The sequence below is a fragment of the Nerophis ophidion genome, linkage group LG13 (genome assembly GCF_033978795.1).
Source record: "Nerophis ophidion isolate RoL-2023_Sa linkage group LG13, RoL_Noph_v1.0, whole genome shotgun sequence".
Taxonomy (NCBI): domain Eukaryota; kingdom Metazoa; phylum Chordata; class Actinopteri; order Syngnathiformes; family Syngnathidae; genus Nerophis; species Nerophis ophidion.
In genome coordinates this window covers 36,764,552-36,786,447 of record NC_084623.1, presented here as the reverse complement: position 1 = coordinate 36,786,447, position 21,896 = coordinate 36,764,552, and the positions used below count along the sequence as shown (strand labels likewise).

Here is a 21,896-nt window from a genome sequence, read left to right as displayed (position 1 = left end):
TCATACCGTAAAAGCAAACGGCATTGCCCTGAAAATCATGATTTGTCTGAAGTCAACTGCAAGAAATTCCTAACAGTAATGCAAAGTGAAAAGACTCTTATGACTAAATGAGTGGTTGTTATTTTAGAGGGGTTGACTTTCCTTGATTGAAGGTGACTTTACTGAACGACCAAAATTATCTCGTGTAAGACTTTCTACAAGATGTTGGAGAGTGTCTGTGGGCTTTGTTGTCCATTCATCCAGAATAATGTCTGTGTCACAAGTCCTGATTTAGTTTATCTCAAAGGTGTTGGATAGTGCTGAGCACAGCAAACACATCCAAGCATGCCTTAATGGACCTTGCTTTGTACACTGAGACACAATCATGCCCAACCAAAACATTGGAAGCATTGATAGGTCCAAACTGTCATAACATTGTTCAGTATCAAGGGTTAATAAATAAAGAGGTGTGTCTGTGCATGTTTTCTGTGGTAGATCATGAGACCGCTGGACAACAAGGATGTTTTACTTCAGATGTTGATGTTTTTTATACTGAAGTAAATAACACGTGATAGGACAAAAATAAGTCTACAAGGAAAACATATTGTAGCTTTCAAACAGTCACATGATACTAGAATGGGATTGGGCTGCAGGATAACAAGGCTGAGTAAAGGTTTTCCAACAAATCCAAACGAAACTAACTGAAAACACATCTGATTTTTGTTTTGGCCCCAAATCACTCCAGATTACGCGGGCCTGTTCTGCAAAGTATGTCAACAATCTTCATATGTTTTAAAATTTCTTCAGAAACAAGCCTAGGGTGGGTACAAAATGCTGTCGTAAGAAGAAAATATATTTAAGTTAAGTCTATTGACCTTACTTTGTCCGTACTGGCCGTACTGGTAAGAAGCCATGTGGTCGACTGTGTAGGCCTGGGAGCTGTAGGAGGCATGGCAGTAGGACTGGGAACTGGGCAGGGAAGGCAGAGCTGACATGGAGGGGACGCTGGTCAGACCTTCAAGACCTTTGATATGATCCATTCGTTGGCTACAGCTGGCGGCTATGCCAGCAGGCGGTTCAAGACCCCCAGTCAGGGGTGAGATGGCGTAGTCACTTTGAGGTTGTTGTGGAACACCACCGGGGTTCAACAGACCCATCACCTGAATGGAAGACAGCGATAAACAATGCAGATCTTAATCATTGCAAAATTTTACATCTTACTAGTTAAAATGTGTCATTCCAAAAAATTAAAGATATACATCTGGGATTGAAACAAAGGCTGATCTACTGCTGCAAATTTTCTTATAACATCTCAGAATGTGTATGCTCTTTCCGGGGGATCTACTCTAAGACTTGGATCATGGTGTCGGTCAGCTCTTGGACAGCCTGTAGTGTGTCCTGGTGGAGGTAGATGCAATTAAGCATGATACCATAGATGCTCGATAGGTTTGGAGCACAAGAAGTGCTACCATGTCCGTTTTTCTTCTTTGCAGCTTAATTCACTTAAAGGCCTACTGAAACCCACTACTACCGACCACGCAGTCTGATAGTTTATATATCAATGATGAAATATTAACATTGCAACACATGCCAATACGGCCTTTTTAGTTGACTAAATTGCAATTTAAAATTTCCCGGGAGTTTTTTACTGAAAACGTCGCGTAATGATGACGTGTACGCAAGACGTCACAGGTTTTTAGGAAATATGAGCGCTGCGCACACACACACTTAAAAGTCGATTGCTTTAACCCCATAATTACACAGTATTTCGGAGATCTGTGTTGCTGAATCCTTTGCAATTTGTTCAATTAATATTGGAGAAGTCAAAGTAGAAAGATGGAGTTGGGAAGCTTTAGCCTTTAGCCACACAAACACACGGTGATTCCTTGTTTAAAATTCACCGAGGTGAAAATGTACTATGGATCACAGCGAACATGGATCCGAACCGAATGTCAACCAGCAGGTTTCGGTGAGAAAATTGTGGTAAAAAGTCGCTTCTTACCGGAGATCAGCTGAGCTTGTGCTGCCCATAAAGCTGCCGTCGACTTGCTGAGACACTGCGTCAAGACACACGGCCGTGGACACACACCTCCGACTATCAGGTACTGTTAAACTCACTAAAACACTAGCAAAACAATAGAAAGATAAGGGATTTCCCAGAATTATCCTAGTAAATATGTCTAAAAACATCTGAATCCTTCCCAATGCAATCGCGTTTTTTTTGTACTTTTTTTTTTTTTTTTCTAGTCCGTCGCTATCAATATCCTCAAACACGAATCTTTCATCCTCAATTTCCCTTAATGGGGAAATTGTTGTTTTCTCGGTCCGAATAGCTGTTTTTGTTGGAGGCTCCCATTAAAAACAATGTGAAGATGTGAGGAGCCATCAAACATGTGACGTCATCGTCTGTGACTTCCGGTAGAGGCAGGCCTTTTCTGTTAGCACCGAAAGTTGCGAACTTTATTGTGGATGTTCTCTACTAAATCCTTTCAGCAAAAATATGGCTATATCGCAAAATGATCAAGTATGACACATAGAATTGACCTGCTATCCTCGTTTAAATAAGAAAATCTGATTTCAGGAGGCCTTTAATAGTGCCTCAGCTTGAGTGTAGCATTAAAACAATTAAGAGTTTGAGCAGAAAAAGCCGTATTGGTATTCTTATTTTTGGGTGTTCCAATCGTTCAACAGAGCAGTGGTTCTCAAATGGGGGTACGTGTACCCCTGGGGGTACTTGAAGGTATGCCAAGCGGTATGTGAGATTTTAAAAAAATATTCTAAAAATAGCAACAATTCAAAAATCCTTTATAAATATATTTATTGAATAATATTTCAACAAAATATGTATGTAAGTTCATAAACTGTGAAAATAAAATACAACAATGCAATATTCAGTGTTGACAGCGAGATTTTTTGTGGACTTGTTCTATAAATATTGATGTTTAAGATTTTTTTTTTTTGTGAAGAATTGTTTAGAATTGAGTTCATGAATCCAGATGGATCTCTATTACAATCCCCAAAGAGGGCACTTTAAGTTGATGATTACTTCTATGTGTATAAATCTTTATTTATAATTGAATCACTTGTTTATTTTTCAAAAAGTTTTTAGTTATTTGTATATCTTTTTTTCCAAATAGTTCAGGAAAGACCACTACAAATGATCAATATTTTGCACTGTTATACAATTTAATAAATCAGAAACTGATGACATAGTGCTGTATTTTACTTCTTTATCTATTTTTTTCAACCAAAAATGCTTTGCTCTGATTAGGGGGTACTTGAATTAAAAAAAATTTCTCAGGCGGTACATCACAAAAAAAGGTTGCGAACCACTGAACTAGAGAGATAGGAAATCGCTTTCATACAGTCCTAAAAGAAAACATTTATAAAGGTTATAAAGTCATGGAAATAACAAAAGTGCACCAAAGGAAATGGTTCTTAAAAATACAGTATCACTTTTGTCATCTTGTGGATTACATTCGGATCATGCTCATGTCTGCAACAATTTTTGTAAAATGTTTGTTTGAACATTTAATTTGTTTGAGAAATGTTTTGTTCCTCTACTTTTAGTAGTGTTTTAGAGCGTGTAAATGGTTGCTTTGCCTAAATAAAACTAAATGAATAAACATTGAAATTGTTGATCCAATCCACTGTATAATTGTTGTCGATTTTCATAACAGAAACTAAAAGCTTTGTTGTTGTGCACGAAAGCCAAGTGCTCTATTCGATACAGATGACCGCCTTATAGCGTCTTTGGTGCTATTTGTTACCATCAAGAAAATACCCTTAATAGTATTAGTATACTACATTAATAAATCTCTTGTAGGCTCAACGTCATATCGAGACTTGAAATCAATAGCAAACGCTGCTAAACAACAGGGACATGTATAGCTAAATCGTTAAATAAAATATTAACTTCACATGATATAAACAACTTCAGAAATGAATTGTACATGAGACTAATATTAGTAACAGATATCAACTGCAAACAAACGTATTATATTTATCACAGCAAGATCACAGCAGCACGGCTCTTGTTATGTTAACCAAATACGGTACTTAGCGATGCACAAATAAGTCCAACATCGTCTTCTCCAGATAGAGACATGACGTGCCTCCAATATTCTCTATTTCAAATCTTCGTAAGTGTCAAAGTAAGTGAAGGAGTGGCATGCAGTAACGTCGTAGTGATGATAAATGGTTAAATCTTTCAAAAATTATTTTTTCAAAAGTGTATAAATCCACTCCATTCAATTTTAAATATTTTCTCATGATCCCCTAATCCAGGGGTTTCAAACTCCTGTTAGATGGGGGGGGGGGGGGCGGACTGGTAAACTCATGGCACGATAACTTAAAAATAAAGACAACTTCAGATTGTTTTCTTTGTTTGAAAATGTACAAATCATAATGTTGTTGGGGTTTTGTTTTTTTACACTTACATGTTTCAGTCAATAGTATTCTATCTTTATTTGTCGTTATTTATACTTTCTGAATAAAGTATGTGATAATGTTCATCAATCAACTCCCTGGTGTTAATTTTCAATCCATCAAGATAAAAACATTTTTATCAAAATCAAATTACAGGATGTTATTTATGTAGTTTGCTCGACTGGTGCATTAACATCATGTGGTTTATTTTTGTTTACATATGTAGTATAATCTACAAAGATAAAAATAATTGCTTTTGCACCATCTTGTGGACAAATTTAAAAAGAATTTCGGCTCATTTTTATATTTAGCAAACTAATCCCACTGGCCTGATAAAACCTGTTCGTGGCCTAATGCAACCCACGGGCCGTATGCTGGTCACCCCTGGGCTAAGCCTTTTTAAATACGCCGAAATTTGCACTGATTCTGGTACATAAACAGTAGCCTAATGGGACTCTAGATCAGTGATTCTAAACCTTTTTTCAGTGATGTACCCCCTGTGAACATTTTTTTAAATTCAAGTACCCCCTAATCAGAGCAAAGCATTTTTGGTTGAAAAAAACTGATAAAGAAGTAAAATAAAGCACTATGTCAAATATTGCTCATTTGTAGTGGTCTTTCTTGAACTATTTGGAAAATAAGATATAAGAATAACTAAAAACTTGTTAAAAAATTAACAAGTGATTCAATTATAAATACAGATCTCTACACATAGGAGTGAAGTGAAGTGAATTATATTTACATAGCCCTTTTTCTAGTGACTCAAAGCACTTTACGTTGTGAAATCAATCTATCGATGTTTATTTATACAACCCTAAATCACAAGTGTCTCAAAGGGCTGCACAAACCACAACGACATCCTCGGTACAGAGCCCACATAAAGGCAAGGGAAAAACGCACCGCAGTGGGACGTCAGTGACAGTGACAATGAGAAACCTTGGAGAGGACCGCATATGTGGGCAACCCCCCATTATCTAAGTTACATTTAAACCACTGTGGGTGGCACTGGGAGCAGGTGGGTAAAGTGTCTTACCTAAGGACACAACGGCATTAACTAGGATGGCAGAAGCGGGGATCGAACCTGGAACCCTCAAGTTGCTGGCATGGCCACCCGAGCCATACCGCCCGGGTACTTAAAGTGACCTCTTTGGCGATTGTAATAGAGATCCATTTGGATTGATGAACTTAATTCTAAACATTTCTTCACAAAAAAAGAAATCTTTAACATCAATATTTATGGAACATGTCCACAAAAAAAAATCTAGCTGTCAACACGGAATATTGTATTGTTGCATTTCTTTTTACAGTTTATGAACTTACATTCATATTTTGTTGAAGTATTATTCAAAAAATATATTTATGAAGGATTTTTTAATTGTTGCTATTTTTAGAATATTTAAAAAAAAATCTCACATACCCCTTGGCATACCTTCAAGTACCCCAAGGGGTACGCGTACCCCCATTTGAGAACCACTGCTCTAGATCATCGCCTGCAAAACAGCAATTGCTCCTTCATCCTCTAAAAGAAACAATGACACACATGCCAAGTATTATGATGAAACAGAAATAGAATCCAAGACCCATTGCACCAGTTTATGGTCTGATAATGGATGTGAGGAGCTCATCCCAATAATCTGTTGGCACTCAGGCTACCTCTGGCCTCCAGGGGTATGCCTTTGCCTTGACTTGATTGGGTTGTTGGTTAACTTATATTGAGATGATTAGGTGTTCCCATTATATTTTTATCAGATAACATAAATAATTGTTGAAGCAACCCTTCAAAAGGCTCCCAGCATACAAACAGCACCAGGAAAAGACAATTAACCAATTGGTCACAGACCTACAACCACAGTCATTTTAAAATTCCACAGATACAAAAACAAACGGCACAAGATAAATTATCTCTGAGAAAGATTTAGTGGTCTCGAAAGAAAGACCTTAAAAAAGCGTAAGCTCCTGACCTGTTTTTTATTAGTGACACAATAATCAAATTTGGAAGACTATTATTTGGCAAGCAAAGGATGGAAAAGTGCCGCTGGGCAAAGGGTTCAACTGGTATCCACCCTCAGATGCTCACTGAATTCACCAGCGAAAATCAGAAAGCCGATAATAAATGTAGGCTGTGTTCATCACCTTTAAAAGTAAGTGTAATTGAACCTGCTCGCTCTAAATGTATCGCATCCCACCTCCATCGGATCAAGCAAAAGCCTCAAGGCTTCTCAAGTTGTCCTAATGAGAAGCAGGTATGCAAAACTACGGGTCCTCCCTACCCTTCCAGTTATTCTACATCCACTCACACACATGGTCTTGTTTAAATCATTTCCCAAGTAGGAGAAAAGGGATGAGTCCATATTGATTTGGAGAGAGGAGAAGTTTCCTACCATGCCCTGTAACATTTTCCAAACACAATATGGTGCACACATAAATGAGTAGCAAAACACAGTTGCCAAAGTTTGTCACACAGTCAAACAGTTAATCTAGTCTTGTGACTCTCATGTGTCATATTTCTGTTTGTTACATATCTTTGCCCGTCTCGCTCTCTCACTCTCCCTCTGGAGCCTCTCCAGCCTCATATGAGGGCTGTTGACTCACCATTCCAGGGTGTTTCTTATCGAAGCACTGCCCTTGCCAGAGGCTCGAATCAGTGGTCAAGGAGTTTACAAAGAAGAATGTCGGGACGAAGGAAAAAAAGTCTGAGTCTGGATATTTTTTCCCCGCCATAGGAAATATATACAAATAAAAATGAATTTTGCTTTCACAAGAGGGGATACCAGTGAAGGCATTTTAAGAATGTAATCACAAGACACATTCCTTGAGGCACAATGTTTAACTGTGTAAGTACACAGTAAACAATTTGTGTAAACGTATGTTTTTTTCATATCTAAAATCATATAAAAAGACAACAATATGTAAAAAGAAGCAAGTGGTAAGTGATATATTTGTAAAAATTCAAAAAAGTATTATAAAGGTGTAATTCATGTAATCAAGTTTTTAAAGTGCGCTTATCATAGTGCTTAAGTAACCAATGTCACATTGTATTTGGAGACAAAATAGATTAGTTGCTACAGTGGGGGTCTAAATAAATGGGCTGGCGGACCCCATAAAATAAACAACAACAGCCGCGCCCCGTGATGCCTTCTTCTGCTCCTCAGATACAAGTCATGGCCTCTGCTGCCATCAGTTCCCAGAATGATCAACGTGTCATAGCGGAAATTCCAAACGTTAGCGATCTCTATTACGGACATATTATTTGAAGATTTTGACGTCTTGAGAATTTTGCAAAAACATTATTTCAGCCTGCACATCGTTCTGGTTGCTTTTTGGGTTTTTACAATTAGGTCCGATCCAATAATGATATTGGCTACCAGACCAACACCAGTTAAAAAAAAAATTATCAGATTATATCGGCTGGCATTTAACTCTGATACACGCAGTCCTGCAGTGCAATTACTTATGCAAAGGTGGACAGCTAACTAAATGAACCTCAAATGAGCACACAAGGTTGGTCTTTTCTTCCATTTTAGTGAAGTCATATACAAAAAGTAAACATGGTAGGTTTTTAGGGCTGCAAATCTTTGGGTGTCCCACGATTCCATTCAATATCGATTCTTTGGGTCACGATTGGATTCAAAATCGATTTTTTTTTTCAATTCAACACGATTCTCGATTCAAAAACGATTTTTTTCCCGATTTAAAAGGATTCTCTATTCATTCAATACATAGGATTTCAGCAGGATCCACCCCAGTCTGCTGGCATGCAAGCAGAGTAGTAGATTTTTGTTGGATTGATTGAAAAAAATTTCAAAAAAATAAAATCGATTTTTTAAAAATGAGAATCTATTCTGAATCGCACAACGTGAGAATCGCAATTCAAATTCGAATCGATTTTTTCCCACACCCCTAATAGGTGTATAGGCTACTAGGAGCTAGCAGCTACACAACAACTAAGCACACGATACCACAAAATATATACATATGCAGTAAGTGTCGTAAATTCAACAATATTGCAGTCTAAAACACAACATTTTTCAAAATCAAATAATTATAAAATTACTTACAGATACAAGATCTACATGGCAGAAGCGTGTTAGAAAGTATCCAGTTACAAAAGTCACCATTCAACTTACTGCATCATGATTTTAACTTGATTGATTATTCTGAATACTAGATTTTGCCAAAAAAGCAAATACCACTCTTGGGGTCACGATTCGATAATATATCGATTTTTTTTATTCAATTCGATTTTCGATTCAAAAACGATATTTTTCCGATTCAAAACGATTCTGTATTCATTCAATACATAGGATTTCAGCAGGATCTACCCCAGTCTGCTGACATGCAAGCGGAGTAGTAGATTTTTTTTAAAAAGCTTTTATAATTGTAAAGGACAATGTTTTATCAACTGATTGCAATAATGTAAATTTGTTTGAACTATTAAACGAACCAAAAATATGACTTATTTTATCTTTGTGAAAACATTGGACACAGTGTGTTGTCAGGCTTATGAGATGCGATGCAAGCGTAAGCCACTGTGAGACTATTGTTCTTTTTTTTTATTTTTATAAATGTCTAATGATAATGTCAGTGAGAGATTTTTAATCACTGCTATGCTGAAATTATAACTAAAATTGACACAGTTGTTGATAACATTCATTTTTGTTTCACTACTTTTGGTTTGTTCTATGTCGTGTTTGTGTCTTCTCAATTGCTCTGTTTTTTGCAGTTCTGAGTCTTGCTGGGTCAAGTTTGGTTTTGGAATTGGATTGCATTGTTATGGTATTGCTGTGTAGTGGTTTGTTGGATTGATTAAAAAAAATAAATGAATAAATAAAAATAGATTTTTTAAAAATGAGAATCGATTCTGAATCGCACAACATATTCAATTTGATTTGTATTCGAATTGATTTTTCCCCACACCCCTAGCAATAATGTATAGGCTATGCCCAATAAGCCAGGAAGTAGTATTTGCCATTTAGTTTGATGTACCAGTCTTTTCTTTTGTTGAGCCCTACAAAGTGTTTATGCTGAAAATATTGTGTTTATTACACAACAACGGTTTGATTGTAATGTGCAACTTAGGTGTAGTTTTCACTACCAAAATTAAAAGTGTTGAAATAGCTGTGTAATTTCGCTATTGCTAATTAGTAGAATGTCTATGGCATAGCCTAAGTAAACTAGCATTAGTCTATAACATTTTCTAAAGTAGAGCCTTATTGTACTTTCCAGCAACTTTTTCTTGCTTTGTCAGCATGGAAAATTGTAACATTACCTCGAGGCAGTCAGGTTGAGTCTGCTCTGAGCACTTGACTGCTTGTTTCTTGTTGCTGTAGGTCTACCAATCCCGACATGTGCATTGCAAAATGTTTGGGACTGAATTGCTGGGGTTCTTGGAAGTCTGATATCATATTATTACTTTTGTAATAATATGTAATAATTATGCACAACTTATTATATAGTATATTTAAAATTGTATTTCAATTATATTTGAAAGTTATTCAAATATAATTATTTTTTCCATCCATCCATTTTCTTCCGCTTATCCGAGGTCGGGTCGCGGAGCCAGCAGCCTAAGCAAAGAAGCCTAGACTTCCCTCTCCCCAGCCACTTCGTCCAGCTCCTCCCGGGGGATCTCGAGGCGTTCCCAGGCCAGCCGGGGAGACATAGTCTTCCCAACGTGTCCTAGGTCTTACCCTTGGCCTCCTGCCGGTCGGACGTGCCCCAAACACCTCCCTAGGGAGGCGTTCGGGTGGCATCCTGAGCAGATGCCCAAACCACCTCATCTGGCTCCTCTGTTGTTTTTTAGTAGTAGCGATTTCCTCCCTGTCAACTTCCTTTGTTTTCACTTCATCGAAGTGCGCATGCAAGTGACATCAAGGTATGATAAAAATCAAATTTTTTTTGCATTGTAAACAGTCAGCTGGAAAAAAATCTGATTTCAAAAATATCTGATTTGGGCCACTTTGTCCTGCAGTGTATACATAGTCATAGAAGTGAACACACAGGAATAGGTGTTAGTAAGTGTCAAAGTCAGACTCACGTTAAGCAATTTACGACACAAACAGCATGATAAGAATTTGGAAACTAGCTTCCATCTATCGAAACACCCTGGACAAGTCGCTACCTCATCGAAGGGCCAACACAGATAGACAGAACTATGCTAATTATTTTGGAATTAAAATTTTACTTTAGATACCAAACATAACTGATGTTAAGGCTATTGTCTCACCTGTGGAGAGAGTCCATTTCCAATGGCTGGGTTCATGGGATTGGCTGGGCCCCCTGGACTCGCAAAGCTTTCTGAGTATCCTGAGAAGGAGTGGCGCCCAGAGGCTAGGCAGTAGGCAGAACTTCCTTCGCTTTGACCTCCACCATTTGACACTTGGTGGCCTGAGGAGGGAGGAAGAGGCTGTGGCCGATGTAGCGTGCTGGGCGGGTCAGCGACTAAAAACCAAGAAAATAAATCCTTCAGCATTTTCTATTATTGCCAAAATAAAATATTAGGATTTACAATGTACCTTTTTAATCTATTAGATACAGCACTGAATGTAATGCAGTGCTGCACCAGTACTATTACTAACTACACAAAAATTAGTGTAACTTTAACAATATCAGTATAAACAACATGGATACATCCTTGTGAATATATATTCTCTAAGTTTAAGAGTGTTCATTAGAAACAAAAATATGAGGAGTTATTATAAGGAATTTGTCACATGTATATTTGCCAAATACATACACCTGTGTGTAGTATATTTGTCAATCATGTCAGATCTTGTGTACCTTGTGCTATAGATGAAGATGGGTAGGTGCTGTCAGAAAGCTGGTAAGGGGCAATACTGGACATGGCTGATGGTGGGAAACCTCCTGGGATCAGGTGATTAAAGGCCATTAGTTGATTGGCTCCTGCTTGCTTCCGCCACCTGGCTCGACGGTTGCTGAACCAGACCTGGTGAAGTTGTTAGTGAGTGTGTGTTGTGGCGTTTGTATTGTTGTTGCTCACATCATAACAAAACACACTGCATTAATATTAACTGAGCGTACAATTTGGGGTTTCAACTTCCCTTATGGAGTATGCCGGGAAATTTTGTACATTCCAGAGGAGAAAAAACATTTTAAAAGTATATGAATTCCTTGAGAGTTGACTGTAAACGCAATAGTGCTTATGTATTAAAAATTCTGTCTTTGATGTAGTTATTGGGGTGTGTGTGTTTGTCTGCCAGTTAGTTTGCAACATAACTCAAAAATGTTATGGCCGGATTTTAATGAAACTTTGAGAAACATTTTGAAATGGGATATGGATTAGGATTCGGAGGTGATTTGAATCTTTTTATTACGTTGCCTTACGTTTACCTAACTATACTTAACTTCTCTGTTGTATGTCAGCGGTGCTGCCTCCACCCACAGAGACAAAGAGAGTGGATGACTGACCAGAGGGTCAGGTACATGGCTATTTCTTTTATCATTTGATTAATTACCTTTGCCAGGAGGTAAATAATAATAATAATAATGGATTAGATTTATATCGCGCTTTTCTATTGCTAGATACTCAAAGCGCTCACAGAGAAGTGGAAACCCATCATTCATTCACACCTGGTGGTGGTAAACTACATCTGTAGCCACAGCTGCACTGAGGTAGACTGACGGAAGCGTGGCTGCCAGTTTGCGCCTACGGCCCCTCCGACCACCACCTATCATTCATTCATCATTCATTCACCAGTGTGAGCGGCACCGGGGGCAAGGGTGAAGTGTCCTGCCCAAGGACACAACGGCAGCGATTTGGATGTCAATAGGTGGGAAGCGAACCTGCAACCCTCAGGTTTCTGGTACGGCCACTCTACCCACTACGCCATGCCGCCCCATTATATGCATTTAACAATTGTATAAGTCCTCCATACACACAAAAACAGCTTTCACACACATACTTATAAACACCTGCTCTGCTCTTAAAACACTTCACACACTCGAAAACCAACATAATTTTAGCATTAAACTTCACTTAAATCCCAATGAAGTCAGTGGTACTTTAATATGTGCGATGCAGTGAGACCACACAGAGTGAACAGAGAAGTAGTGAGGTAGCGCTGTATAGCTAAAAACAATATGGGCAGATTTTAAGGAAACTTTCAGGAAATGTTAGGTATTGGATAAGTTAAAAGTGATTAGATTTTCAAATAACAAATTTGGAGCGGAAATAACTACCATTGAATATAGTGCTAGCTAATATCGTACATCCCATTTTTTGGGTGATTGGGTTTACTCCGAAAATGTTGCCCTAGTCTTCATATACCATCTCGGTTATACGGCCAACCAGAATCCCATGTATCATTCCGTAAAGAACAAAAAATCCCTCGCAATGGTGACTCAGTCTCTATGATTGCACAATACCCCGGTATGGGATCTAAGAAAGTAACACAGGCGGGAACACTTTTGATTCAACAAAATAACTTGAAGCAAACTACAAAGAGTCTTCAATGAAGTCAAAATGTATGAATATTGTTCATTTATCCAGTTTATTCATCATTGATATGTATTTCCCCTTGTTGTCTGCATGTAAAACTATATACTATAAACTGTTGTGCTTTTCTATTCCTCTGTTTACAAATACACATTGTTTTGTATTAGGTCAGAATTAGTATTATAAGTGCATTGCAATGTAATGATAAGTATGAGTTAAAGCTTTTAGTATTATGAATATGTACTGCTACAAACTACAATTTACTTATGTATCACTTTAAACTGTACATCAATACAGGTCAATACATTTAGTAAGCGAAAGCGTTATCATATTTGCTTTTATTTTGGAAGTGTATTTAATGTTGTGACCTACGTGTGTATGCCATCTCTTACTTGCACCCTGGCCTCAGTTAGTTTAGCTCTTTGGGCAAGCTCCTCCCTGGTATAGATGTCAGGGTAGTGGGTCCTCTCAAAAGCGTGTTCCAGCTCCTCCAGCTGCTCTGCTGTGAACGTGGTCCGACTGCGCCGCTGTTTCCTTTTTAATGGAAGGTCAGGCTCTGACTCCACGTCTGAACCCTCATCTGAGTGACTTGCTATTCAGCAAAAAAGAAAAAGAAACCATGTCATCTTTGATAAAATTTTCAGACAAAACCAAAATAAACAGTTTATAATTGAGCACTCATTATTGTGAGTCTTTTTTTGGAATTTTGCCTATCATTCACAATCCCTATGTGTGACAACAACACAAGTCATTCTCTGTAATATGTATTCTAAATAGTAAACCACGGCTTGTACTAGACGGCTAACAATGGAGTCATCTATTCTACCTATACAGCCTTCTAAAACATAAAAAAAACGCCAACAAAACTCCATTTACATGTTGTGACCTGCATATTATCCAAGTATTAGCGCCATTGTTATTATGATAGCTAACGCCGAGGAACAATTTTTAGGAAGACAGCACATTGACCACTGAGTGGTAAACTAACTTATGTAGTAATTGACATACTAAGATGCTGCATCACCTCTGAGATGGTAACCGTTTGTGCTAGATTATAAATCATGCCTCGTGTATGTTACTGGGTTTTAGCCATATGGCAATAAAATTTGAAGTTTAATTCAGATCCAAAAACTTCGAGAGGATGACGCAACAATAAGCTCATTTGCGCCCACCTTTTTTTTTTTACCTGAGGAGTGGGTATCAGCATTAATTCATCATCTAAACGGGGCAAACAAATGTGCTGAAAGATATAAACATCCCATCAGTCGGCATATCACTGAAAGCGGACAGTAAGTGTCTGATCTACTAAAGTGAAACACTTGATAGTACACACAAACGTGATGCGCACAGAGGATTGCGTCTCTTTAGTGAGCAGAATAAGAAACACAATCTATTTAGCATCGGTCTTAATGAATATGCAAAATATATGCTGGTCATCAGAACACCCACAATACCGGATGCAAATATATTTACTTAGCGCAAGCAGTGTGATCTATTGAGACTAAAACACAACTGCAGGGGCTGTTTTGTGTATTTATTTATAACATGTAAAAAGTGTGTGCAAACTGACAGTTACACACAGGGCTGGGAGAAAGGACCGTCCTATGTGTGCTTGTCAACATATATAGACTGTGAAAACTAAAAAAATATTAGACATATTGTCTATTCAAAATGATAATTTTATAATTTTAGAGCCGCTGGATGACTTGAAAGGGAACTGCACTATTTTTGGAATTTTACCGATCGTTCACAATCATTATGAGAGATAAGAACACATGTCTTTTTTGAGGAGGATTTTAAAGAAGATAAAAAACGCTTGGAAGATGCGGTTAATGTGACTGAGTGTTGTAGCCTTCACAACCCCCTAAGATAACTTCAAAACCCTGAATTAATGTTTTAAATATAATGTAGTAACAGACAATATCTAATGTGTACAATATCTACTGTATTTTGGTCATTTCATGCATTGCCGGAAATAATTATCCCGGCGCATTTATTTCTGTTTCCATTGCAGCACACTTCTGACTTCCGGCAACAAATTATGTGTTCCTACTTACGGATACAAACATCTGTTTCCTGTTTGCCATGAGTGACTGCTCGCTGCTGCCACAAAAAAAGCTAAGTATTATCTTTCCATCTCTGTGCTTCTAATTGTTTTACAGCTTTCTTTAATCCTTCCGAAACATACTTACTAGTCTTATCAAACTTGCAAACCACCCCCTCTCTGTCTCACTGACCCTCTCTCAGCTAGCTGCTAAGCAAACAAAGCTAAGCCCAGTGCGGCAAAGGCGGCTACGTTCTGAAGGAATCTGCTCTCCCACAAGTTGCGGCCACTTCTCCGAAGACAGAAGGAACTCAAATCAGTGAAAGAAACAACGTGAATGAGTATGGCTCCCTGCTCTTCGTGCACCACTCTTATGGCTAGGTTGGCCCTACAATAGGACCGTGTTCGCCAACAAAAGTAGAGTAATTTCATAACTTTAGACGCTGCGGACACATTTGCTAGTGTTAGCTATAGCGAGCTGACTAGCCCAGCTTGCAGCAGTTTTAAGCAGCCTACAAGCCAGGGTGAACCAGTTGAGACACAAAATAGATTTACCTTTTTAGCTAGTCATACACCCCAGTTTACTGGGCACCACACCTTAGTCATAGGGGACTCCATTACCCGAAACATACAGTTTAGCAAACCAGCCATAATTAAGTATATTCCCGTGGCCAGAACACCTGACATCGAAGTTACTCTTAGGGAGCTAACTCGCAACAGGCCTAGTCAAAACGTACGACAGGCTAATCGCACCACTAGCTACTCGAACATAGTTGTACATGTTTGCTCCAATGACACTAAAATGAGATAGTCAGAGATTACAAAGAGGAACATAGCTCGGAGTTGTAATCTCACTACAAATATGTTGTTGATGTCGTTGAAAATTGTCTCTGACCCCCAACCTGCGAGAGGCAATGATTTTTTGTAGAGAACAGGGACTAACGTTTATTTTTAGGGCAAACCTGTCTTGCTGAGGAGGCACGGCCTTCACCCTAACCGGGAAGGCGCCATCACTCTATCTAGGAACATAGATTACTGGCTGAGTCACACTTGACTAACAACACTACAGCAAGCTCGGACACAGGCAATTACAGTGTCTGTTAGTCTGAGTGAGGAGTCAGTTAAGATAGAACTAACCAGCACCAGGCTGGAAAATTCCCTCACACATAGCATTTCTCGTGGAATAATACACAACTCACATTATGTTTTTTTCTGCTGTGACTGTGCCAGAGATGAACATGCGCTCATCTGAGGTGGCAAATTATGAAGCATTAAATCTGTTGCAGCACTGAGCCAATAATCTCAAAATCCCCATCATAGCAATTGCTAGATGTGATCGAAATGATTTAAAGCGCACTACACAAAATAAAAGTAACGTTATTAATATCACTACTACGGATACCATTAACAAAAATTAGTCAAAACAGCCCACTACCTATAATATGGGCTTTTTAAAAAAACATATCAGGTGCTTACTATGAGGTCTGTCACACCGCTACCTCTCTATCTGCCGGTTATCTACCGCCCCCCTGACCCTATTCGGACTTTATCAGTGAATTTTCAGAGTTTGTCGCTGATCTAGTGACGCATGCAGATAATATCATTATAATGTGGGACTTTAATATCCATATGAATACCCAATCAGACCCTCCATGTTTGGCGCCTCAGACTTTAATTCGATAGCTGTTGTTTTACACAAATAATAAATAAATCCACATATTGCAACGGGAATATTATAGATCTAATCCTTATCCGGGGTGTCACCACCTCCAAAGTTATTATACTCCCGTACACTAAAGTAATGTCTGATCATTACCTTATAAAAGTTGAAGTTCTGACTTATTGTCAACAAGCTACTAATAGCCACAACAACAATGCTGTCACAACTATGACTCTTGCTGGCCTACTGCCTTCCCTAATGCCGCCAATCCCAAATTATGTGGGCTTTATTTATAACCTCACTAACAACTTTAACGATGCCTTGCGCGACGCTATTGATAGCATAGCACCGCTAAAACTAAAAAAAGGCCCCTAAAGGACGTACCCCTGGTTTACAGAAGATCTCTTAAACTATCATGTAGAAAGTTGGAAAATTAATTACTACTCCAATCTCAATAAATCAAAACGATCCTAAATATTTGTTCAATACGGCAGCATTGCTAAGCCAAAAAGAGACTTCTCCCAGTAGCTCCACCCACTCGGCTGATGACTTTTTGAATTTTTTTAATAAGAAAATTTAACTAAAAAATGACAGCTACAACTGATTCCTTTTAACACAGATACGAATGTATGCACGACGGATATTGCCCTCCAAATTAATCTCTCTCTTTTTGAAGAAATAACACTCGAGTAACTCCTGCGAAGTGTCGATTGAACAAAACCAACACATGTTTACTTGACCCACTTCCTGGGGAACTTATCAAGAAAATGCTCGTAATATTAGGACCATCAGTGCTAAATATGATAACTTTTCACTTTTCTCTGTCACTGTTCTTATAGCATTCAAAAAAAGCTGTTAGTCATCCTCTGCTCAAAAGACCTAATATTAATTCTGACCTCAAGGTAAACTACCTTCTCTTTACCTCAAAAATCCTCAAAAAAGTTGTTGTATAACAGCTAAATGAACACTTAGCATCTATTAATCTCTGTGAACCCTTTCAGTCCAGTTTCAGGGCAAATCACACCACATAAACAGCCCTCGCAATGGTAACTAATGATCTATTGCTAACTACGGATGCTGATGCGTCATCCATGTTGCTGCTACTTGATCTGAGCGCTACTTTCAATACCGTCGATCATTACGTTTTATTAGAACGTATCAAAACACATATCGGTATGATAGACTTAGCCTTTTCTTGGTTTAACTCCTATTTTACTGACAGGATGCAGTGTGTTTCCTACATTTGTATAATAATGTGACCTCGGAGTATGTTAAGGTAACGTGCGGAGTTCCACAGGGTTCGGTTCTTGGCCCTGCACTATTCATCATCTACATGCTGCCGCTAGGTGACATCATACACAAATACAGTGTTAGGTTTTACTGTTATTATGATGACACCCAACACTACATGTCCTAAAAGTTGACCAACACCCCAGATTGTAGTCAACTAGAGGCATGTTTAAATGAAATTAAACAATGGATGTCCACTAACCTTTTGCAACTTAACGCTCTGAAAACGGAAATGCTGATTATCGGTCCTGCTAGGTAAGGGCACCTATTTAATAATACCACCTTAACATTTGACAACCAAACAATTACACAAGGCGATTCGGTAAAGATTCTGGGTATTATCTTCGACCCAACTCTCTCATTTGAGTCACACATTAAGAGTTTTACTAAAACAGCCTTCTTTCATCTCCGTAATATCGCTAAAATCCGTTCCATTTTGTCCACTCGCGACGCTGAGATCATTATTAATGCGTTCGTTACATCTCTTCTCGATTACTGTAACCTATTATTTTGGGGCCTCCCCAGGCACGTGCACACATAGGGCCCTATGGGTGCTTGAGCTCCTGCCCTTTTTTTGCCTCGTCTTAAAAAGTGCCCTCTGCCTGTGTGTGTGTGTGGTTTTTTTTTCTTTAAACAACATTCATAAATTCCTGTCAGGGATGTAAAAAAACAAACAAACAAAAAAAAAACCAGCAGAACAAAAAATCCACGTTTTCTTGTAATACCGGGTTGTTTGAACCTTCCGCCAAAGAGAGAAAGAGAGGGCGAGTGAGTGAGTAAGTGAGAGGAGAGAGAGCCCCTGACTGAGGAGACGTTACAGTGGAGCAACTTGAATCTGTGAGTTATGGTCTAGTCGCCGTCCACTTATTCAGCATCTAATATGGGTAATATTTCGGAAAAACGCTGTATTATTCTATTATTCAATGTGTCAGCTTCTGTTTTTGCCGGACATCGGAGCACAGCGCATCAATTGAGCGCAGCACTTCATTTCCGCACAGAACAGAGCGGATCGTGCGAGACAGGAAGTAGTGTACAAAACACAAAGTAAAACACCGGGTTGATTTTTAAAATAAAATGCACTGTGTTTACGGCGGATCACATTTCTCTCACAGTACAGGTTTAGATATAAAGTTTATTGTGACTTTGCTATTACTGTGTGGGTTAACAAAATAATAACAATAATAGTCATAATAATTATGATAATGATATAATAATAATAATTAATAATAATAATACTAATAATTTCAGCAGTCTGGGGATATAAGATGTAGGTTATCTGTTAGGAATATTACCATCTGTATTTAAACTTGATTCATGTTGATTATGCCTGGAGCACAATGCCAAAAAAAGAAAGGATACAGAAAAGGAAGGAGAAGGAGCGCCAGGAAGCAGCTAAGGGTAGCAGACCTCTTAATGCATGGCTAAAACCAAGTACAAGCACCAGAATTCAAAAAAGACCACAGACCTCAGAAAGTGTCACACCTGAGAGAGAGGCAGAGACCTTAAGAGCAACACCTGAGAGAGAGGAGGAGGAGAGTGTAGAAGCAACGCCTGAGAGAAAAGAGGCTTTAGATGCAACTCTGCTACTGATTGTGCACTGATTTCACAGCATTTCATGGAAGCCCTGAATTTACATTGAGGAGCATATTTGGGTATGGGTGGCCTCCATCCTACAGCCCTCTACTGGCCCCTGGTCCATATTTTTGGCCCTGTATTGCGTTTCAGTTGTTTAGTCTGAGCATTACGTGAGAAATACTTAATCTGTCCTTCTTCCCTATCAAGTTAAGGGAAGAAGGACAGCTTTTCACATTGAAGTTTTTTCTATTTGGGTATTTATTTTTGTATTTTTTTCAAAGTTCATGTTGCACTGTTCAATGTTCAATATTAAAGTGCTTATCTTTAACAATAGATAGCCTAATAATAAACCAGTGTTTTGTTGCTTTTCATGTCTTCCACGCCTATGATAATGTGAATTAACTCATGACAATAATGTGTTGACACAAAAGAAATGGTAATCACTTTTACCTACAAAAGACACACAGCTAAGTAGTTAGCTTCCTATCAGCAAATTTAATTTTATATTAATTTCCATATTGTGTAAAGGACCAAAAAAAAATGTCCTGCCCTTTTCTGACTTTGAGCCTCTGGCCCTCTATAATCATGTGCACATCCCTGGGCCTCCCTATGTCTAGCATTAAACGATTACAGTTGGTACAAAATGCGGTTGCTAGACTTTTGACAAGAACAAGAAAGTTTGATCATATAATGCCTATACTGGCTCACCTGCACTGGCTTCCTGTGCACTTAAGATGTGACTTTAAGGTTTTACTACGTATGTATAAAATACAAAACAGTCTAGCTCCATCCTAGCTTGCTGATTGTATTGTACCATATGTCCCGGCCAGAAATCTGTGTTCTAAGAGCTCCGGCTTATTAATGATTCCCAGAGCCCAAAAAAAGTCTGCAGGCTATCGAGCGTTTTCGATTCGGGCTTCAGTACTCTGGAATGCCCTTCCAGTAACAGTTAGAGATACTACCTCAGTAGAAGCATTTAAGTCCCATCTTAAAACTCACTTGTATACTCTAGCCTTTAAATAGACCCCTTTTTAGACCAGTTGATCTGCTATCTCTTTTCTTTTCAGCTCTGACCACTCTCCTACATGGAGAGATTATCAGGTATCAGATGAGGCACTAGCTGTTCAAAGTCGGGAAATAAACTCTGATTGATTGATTGAAGTGTGTTCTATTCATGGTAATAGAACACAAAGACGACTACTTTTGGACACGAGGATTCACAACTTTATATTTTTGAAGCTGAACATATAGAAGATGAGCGACTGCTTCTAGAAGAGAGCACGAACATAGGTTGAAACGTTGGAGCAGATGGAAGCCAAGAGAGTGAAGTCGGCGTGACTTTGACCGCGTAAATGTGGAACCTGGAGCCATGTTTTTCCGACCTAAATGGCGTGCTTACTCAAAGTCTAACTTGAAAAAGCTTCCCTGGCCAGCTGGACCAAACAAAAAACTGTCCATCGAGTCAGTCACACTTCATATTGATCATGATACACGCAGCACAGCATGCGTGTTATTACAACTACAGTACATAGGCTGTCGAGCTGGCTGTGTACAAACAAAACATGAAATGTGCGCTAATACTTTACAGATACTGTGATATCATTGGTCTTGTTTTTCATTCAGTACAGATTGGTGTCTTTTCGCATTGTGTTGTGCATTACGAAGTCAAACGCGATTCAGCTGCTGACGTAGAAGCTGAGCCTATTTCTCTCCTTAGCTAGCTCACGGCTATGCCATAGCACACCGATGTGTTGGATGCAATTTTAAAGTGATTTGGAGGCAGAATGCATTGCTCCCATTAGCTGCATCGATAGTCACCTGGAACAGGCTGATTTTTACATGTTAGTCGGCAAAAAAAATTTTTAAAAACCTTTTGTAATCGTGTTTCTCATAATGATTTTGAACAAGAACAAATTCCCAAAAAAGCACAGTTCCCCTTTGAGGAGGTGATTAAAACACATTCAGTTGATGAGTTTTGTTGTCTGCTGATGCTTTTTTTTATGGTGTTTGTTTTTTCATATAGAAGATATATTATTAACATATCGCCTATGTGGGAAAAAAATGTTTGCAATATGTATTTTCTTGCTCGCAGATAGTGCCAGCCATGAGTGCATCTTCAGAGAACACTGTTTCCATTGTAGATGCACTGCAGAACTGTTTCTAAAATACCCAGAAAAAAGTGTTACATGTCTGAAGCTTGTTTGAAAACCTAGCACAATGCCACCGGTAGTAGCATGAAAACATGAATGTGCAGTAAATAATCGAGTGTCTCCATAGTGAAAGCCGTGTAAAGTACACGCGAAAACCTTATTTGAATAAGGCGGTCTGCGCTCCTTCACAATTGTACTTGCATAGTAGAACACAGGCAACACCCCCACTGGTAGTACATGCAATTTTATTGTTTGTACGCGCTGTTTAGCGCGTTGTGTTTGAGTATATAAGTGCTTGACTTATTAGTCAGTAGT

The 21,896-nt window shown here is 38.5% G+C and overlaps 1 protein-coding gene across 2 annotated transcripts in view; it reads right to left on the bottom strand.

Moving 5' to 3' along the window:
- pax3b (paired box 3b) overlaps nt 1-21,896 on the bottom strand; it is a 68,266-nt gene that overhangs the window by 14,891 nt on the left and 31,479 nt on the right. For both annotated transcript variants that reach the window (XM_061918865.1, XM_061918866.1), the window contains exons 5-8: nt 13,255-13,454; nt 11,188-11,353; nt 10,634-10,848; nt 860-1,139 (exon numbers count right to left, since the gene is read on the bottom strand). In XM_061918865.1, the coding sequence (XP_061774849.1) occupies nt 860-1,139; nt 10,634-10,848; nt 11,188-11,353; nt 13,255-13,454 (861 nt within the window). The remainder of the gene's footprint in view (nt 1-859; nt 1,140-10,633; nt 10,849-11,187; nt 11,354-13,254; nt 13,455-21,896) is intronic.